Raw genomic sequence first — 6,041 nt, forward strand, 5'->3', positions numbered from 1 at the left:
CGGGCAACTCTAATTACAATATATCATTGTGATGCTTTAAAATGTTCATATCAATGCAACATGTATGATATTTTATATATGTATATGTACAGTGTTGCTTGAAAGTTTTTGAACCCTTTAGAAATTCCTATATTTCTGCATAAATGTGACCCAAAACATCATCAGATTTTCTCTATAATTTCTAAAAGTAAATAAAGAGAACACAATCAAATAAATGAGCCAAAAATATTATACTCTCACTCACTCATTTTCTACCGCTTATCCGAACTTCTCGGGTCACGGGGAGCCTGTGCCTATCTCAGGCGTCATCGGGCATCAAAGCAGGATACACCCTGGACGGAGTGCCAACCCATCACAGAGCACACACACACTCCGGACAATTTTCCAGAGATGCCATCAACCTAATATGCATGTCTTTGGACCGGGGGGGGAAACCGGATGTACCCGGAGGAAACCCCCGAGGCACGAGGAGAACATGCAAACTCCACACACACAAGGCGGAGCCGGGAATCGAACCCCCAACCCTGTAGGTGTGAGGCGAACATGCTAACCACTAAGCCACCATGCCTCCCAAAATAGTACTTCTTTATTTAATTATTGAGAATTATGATCCAGAATTACATATCTGTGACTTGCAAAAGTATGAGAACCTTTGATTTCAGTATCTGCTCTGATCCCTTGTGCAACAATAACTGCAAGTGAAGTTTTTGGTAACTTTTCAGTCCTGCACAATGTCTTGGAAGAATTTTATTCCGTTCCTCAGTACAGAAGAGTACTGTTTTTAATTAAAAAAAAAATTTAAAAAAGAATTTTAATGTGTGTCAGCACATGAACTGATTGCTTCAGATCCTTCCACAACATTTTTTTTAATTAAGGTCAGAAGTTTGACTTGGCCATTTCCAAAACATTATCTTTGTTCCTCTTTTTAAACATTCATTCGTAGACAGACTTGGGTGCTTGTGCTCATAGTGTATGACCAATTTTTTCTTGATATTTAGTTATGGATAGATGTCCTGCCACTTTTCTTTAAAATTCCACTGGTATAATTTTAAATTCATTGTGTAATGATGCCAAGCTGTCCTGGCCCAGATACAGCAACACAATCCCAATGATACTACCACCACCATGTTTCACAGATGGTAAATGCGGAGATTCATTTTCTCCAAAAATAACACTTCTCATTTGAAAACAAAAAGTTTTATTTTGGTCTCATTCCACATATTATTTTGTCTTGTATTATTTTTGGATTGTCCACATGATCTTTTGCCAACTTCATGGGCAGCAATGTTCTTTTTAGAGAGTAGAGGCTTTCTCTTTGCAGCTCTGCCTTGCACACCGAGGTTGTTCAGTGTTCACCTGATGGCAGACTCTCAAACATTAACATTAGAAAAAGTAAAAGAGGCCTTTAGTTGTTTAGAAGTTACCCTGGGTTCCTTTTTGACCCAAAAGATGATCTTTGTTGGTTGATCACTTCTGTCAAGGGTACTAATGGGCTTAAATTTCCTTCAATTCTACAATATCTGCCTGACTATAGATTTGTGTGGTCCAAACTCTTTAGAGATGATTTTGTAACCTTTTCTATCCCGATGAGCAACAATAACACTCTTTTTCCTCAGAAATCTCCCTTGTTTTTGCCCTGATCCACTCCACAAGCACGCGTCATGAACATCGGACTTTGCTATATCTCTGTTCTTTAAATAAAATAATGCACTCACAGTGACCTGATGAACTCTAACTTGAAATTAAATTTCAATCCTAGAGGTTCACATACTTTTGCCTCTCACAGATATATGATATCGGAATGTTTTCCTGAATAAAAAAAAATGACCAAGTATAATATATTTGTCTGATCTGTTTGATTAGGTTCACTTACAAGACACTGTATCTAATATTAATGCATTGAATTACAACAAGAGATTAAGTCGGTGAATCAGCTCCTATCGCAGTGTGAGTCTCTATTCTATTCAAATACATATTAAATAAAAATAGAATCATGTCATGATTAAGCAATAATACACAGTATAAGACTACACACAATACCAGCAGGAATTAAAATATCCTTTGACATTTATTAAATGCTGTCTCTGCACTACCTCAAATAGCCTGTGATAATAAAGGTCAGTATCCTGATTTACTTTGTCTGTCTGTTCCCGTTTACTGCTTTTTTCTACTGACAATGACGTGTGTGTTCAATACGAAGCAAACACCTGCGTATGATACAGTATGTACTCTATGAATAAGAAAGCCTTGACTCTATTCTCGACTTGTCGGTGTTATAAATGTATTGGCGGTTAGGTACTGTAATGCGTATGCAAAGTGTAATACAATTTATTATGCTAAAATATATTACATTGCATTTGACAGTTTCCTACCACATGGTTAATGACACTATGCCAAAACTATGTTTACTCAATGAGGGTGTACAGACTGTCTAACTGGAACTGATACTGTGCCAAGGACAATTCTTGGCACATGAACAAAGTGTCAAGAAAATTTAAACCTAAAAGATGGAAGTGCAAAGTAACGTAGATCAGAGAGCCCATGTATGTTTTCCTCCATGTATATGCATTGTCTTTTGTGTAATGTCTTGTATTTTTTGTTTGCACTGTCTTTTTATCTTTCTGTCTTTTTTGTCTTGTCCCACTCTGTTTGCACCAAGTTGCACAGATGCACTTTATGTGTCTAGGGCTAACTTACTAAGTCCTTAACTCTGTCTTTGTGTTATGTCTCATTTCACTGTGTACTGCAACAGCTTATATATATATAGTGAAAATAAATATATGTATATTGAATAATAAATAAATGAATAATTAATAATTAATAATAAAATAAATAAATTCTTCTTGACTTGACATTTCTCTAGAATATTTTAACGCATAAATGTATTGCATCTGTATAAAACAGAATAACACTTCTTATTCTTTCCTTATAGATATAAATATCGATATTGAAATGGAACGCTAGGTCAAAAGTCACGTGACATCTAGTCACGTTTCACGTTTGGGATGCTTTAACGCCCCCGATTCACATTTAACCAATCAGAAAGCGCGAACAGAGGCGTGTTGGTATAAATCCAACCAGCGGCTCTTGGCATCTTATGTTTTGAGTTTACAGTCAGAGGCTGAAGTTATCCAAATAATTTAACTAATAAATATTTAGTTCTAAGTATTTACGCACTGTACTATGGGAAAAGAAGGTATCTGGTTGTTGATCATCGGAATTTCTGTCATTTCCTGCGAGAATCTTTTAAATTCTACTGAAACACCTGATTCGAGTAAGAGAAAGTTTTTCACTCCGGTTATATATTTAAGTTATATATTTAATATTTATAATGTTCTTAAACATAAACAATACACTATGTGGTGTCTAACTGGACGCATCTTAAGTAGAAGTGTCTAAATATGCACCGGTTATGATGTATTTATTTGTATAAAATAATCATATAAAGGTTCAAAAATTCTGGATCTAAATCTAGACCTTAAAAATAATAATTTTTTATATGGATATTTAATCACCTTCTTCTGCCTTTGACACATGAATGTACCTCCTAATATTGGACATTTTTCCACTGACCATAAAGTTTCACTATTATTAGATCAGCTATTGTTAGACCCTTCGATCTTCAGCTCCAAGGTTGCAGCTACACAGGACTATATGAGCTTTATTTAATCTCTGACTTTATTACCAGCTAGCACAACTCACAGAAGTACAGACTACGGAAGCATCCAGTCCAAGTTCTCATTGCGAAATGCCGAGTTCCCAGACGAGGACCTGTGCTACCTCGTCCCGGGAATAAGAGAGACTATATCAGACTGCAGATTCAAACTTGATGCACAGACATTTCTGGTGATCCATGGTTGGTCGGTGAGTTCAACGTGCACACTCATGTTCTGGACGCAATCTGTTATTACTTCTTCCATTTTTGTCATTTTATGCATCGAAAATTCCTGATTTATACATACACAACAATCAGTGCACCATACAACCAATTCCTATTTATATTTATGTATATAAACATGCAATAGCTAATGCTGATTAAACCTGAACATTTTTTAACTATTGGTATAATTTTTTGCAGGTTGCCGGACTGTTTGAAAGCTGGGTTGCTAAGCTGGTGTCTGCTTTGCTTGAGCGTGAGCCCAGTGCCAATGTCGTTGTGGTGGACTGGCTGGACCGTGCCAGCCATCACTACCCAACCTCTGCTGAAAACACTAGAATAGTTGGTGGCGATGTGGCCCAGTTTATCGACTGGTTAGAGGTACATATTTGAAATGGTTTAATTCCCAATAATAAAAATACTGCTCACTCTATTTAATTTTTTTACACTGCATGTTTTTTTCTTTTTTTCTTAAAGTTTATTGGCTATCCACTTGAGAAGCTACATGTTTTGGGGTATAGTCTGGGTGCACATGTGGCAGGCATCGCAGGAAACCTCGCCAGCAACAAAGTCAACAGAATCACAGGTCAGGGGCATCAATTAACTCATGTTTTGGCCCACACCCTACTTATCCCATACCTTCATTTTACTTGGGCTGTTCTTGTTTTGTTTATAGACCCTGTAGACAAAGCAAGCATTTGTTTGTTTTAATTTCTATGCACTTCTCAGTATCTCATTATTAGTATCTCAGTTGTTTATTATAATGTATCTACCTAAAATGTTCACATTTTCTCTTTATTTATTAATTATCCAGAGCAGAAACTTTCCTTTATACTGTTATACTACTTTTTTAGTTTTCTTTATTTCCTTTTTTAACAACTTTAGGTTTTGACCCGGCTGGCCCGACCTTTGAGCATGCCGATAGGCTGAACCGTCTCTCCCCTGATGATGCGAAATTTGTCGACGTCCTGCACACGAACACGAGAGGTAGCCCGGATCTCAGCATCGGCATTCAGAGACCAGTGGGTCATGTGGACATCTACCCCAATGGAGGTACCTTCCAGCCTGGCTGCAGCCTGCAGAACACTATGAGGATGATCGCTACCTACGGCTTGTACAGTAAGTCGGTTACAGAGACATTAAATACATCAGAATCTGTGGTGTTTACTGCCATATATTAATCTATTATATTAGAATATTAGAGCAACTTTATTAGCTGAGGTGTCATATAGGGTCGTTAAGCATTAATGGTGCTACAAAAAGGAATTAAGGGATTAAAATTACAGATAGCAAGAGTACATAGAGCTAATGTGAGGCATATTAATTATTAACATAGAATTAATGTGAGGCATATCAGAGGCAGGTGTTTTTCCCACAATTATCTTTTTATCTTTATGTATTGTTTTGAATGAATTTGAAAGATTTTTTCATATCCAGAAACCATATGTGAAATTCGGGGCTGTGGTTGTTTACTGTATGTCTTTCCACAAATGTGGTTAACAATCTTACAAAAATTGTCCATGTCACATTTATCATGAGAAATAATCAGAAATAATAAAGAATACAGCAAGAATTGTTACAGTTTTTTTTTTTTCTTAGGCTAAAACATTTAGCCACCTAGCTAGTTACTTGCTAGCATGAGATTTTTCTTCCCGGGTCAGAAATATTTAAGCGATGTGGATTGTATCTAAATGAAATGGTCAATTCCGACACAGTTGAATCATTTTTTGTACCTATGTCCTTGCTAGCTAACTAGCTGCTTGACCTGAGGTAAAAAATACTCAAATACTTATTAGTATTCAATAACTCTTCAATACAATCACTTAAACCGACCGTTCTCGCTTATAGTTTTACTATAATTTCACTTTTTTACTGCTGTAAATGAATTAATATCTACAGTTAGCCTAGTAGGAAGTGTGTGTAGTTTTGTAAATAAGAAAACATTAAAGCGTTTTAGTCAAAGTCTTCTGGGAATTTTAAACGTTCAAAGATTTATGAAAGTTAGAAAGATTTATTTCCTGTGACGTCTGTGTTCCACCTGCTTTCACGACAGACATGGACCAGCTGGTGAAATGTTCTCATGAGCGCTCTGTCCACCTGTTTATCGACTCGCTGGTGAATCAGGATCGGCAGAGCCTAGCTTACCGCTGTAGCTCCAAAGAAG

General features: G+C 36.6%; 1 protein-coding gene across 1 annotated transcript in view; it reads left to right on the forward strand.

Moving 5' to 3' along the window:
- Nucleotides 1–3,083: 3,083 nt before the first annotated feature.
- The window catches only part of LOC113645101 (lipoprotein lipase), a 5,084-nt gene continuing 2,126 nt past the window's right edge, over nucleotides 3,084–6,041 (forward strand). Inside the window, exons 1-6 of the mRNA XM_027150401.2 lie at nucleotides 3,084–3,274; nucleotides 3,689–3,864; nucleotides 4,079–4,258; nucleotides 4,355–4,463; nucleotides 4,763–4,996; nucleotides 5,931–6,041. The exon at nucleotides 5,931–6,041 is cut by the window's right edge and continues 132 nt beyond it. Of these exons, the coding sequence (XP_027006202.1) occupies nucleotides 3,184–3,274; nucleotides 3,689–3,864; nucleotides 4,079–4,258; nucleotides 4,355–4,463; nucleotides 4,763–4,996; nucleotides 5,931–6,041 (901 nt within the window). The 5' untranslated portion in view covers nucleotides 3,084–3,183. The remainder of the gene's footprint in view (nucleotides 3,275–3,688; nucleotides 3,865–4,078; nucleotides 4,259–4,354; nucleotides 4,464–4,762; nucleotides 4,997–5,930) is intronic.

The sequence above is a fragment of the Tachysurus fulvidraco genome, chromosome 22 (genome assembly GCF_022655615.1).
Source record: "Tachysurus fulvidraco isolate hzauxx_2018 chromosome 22, HZAU_PFXX_2.0, whole genome shotgun sequence".
In the NCBI taxonomy this organism is placed as follows: domain Eukaryota; kingdom Metazoa; phylum Chordata; class Actinopteri; order Siluriformes; family Bagridae; genus Tachysurus; species Tachysurus fulvidraco.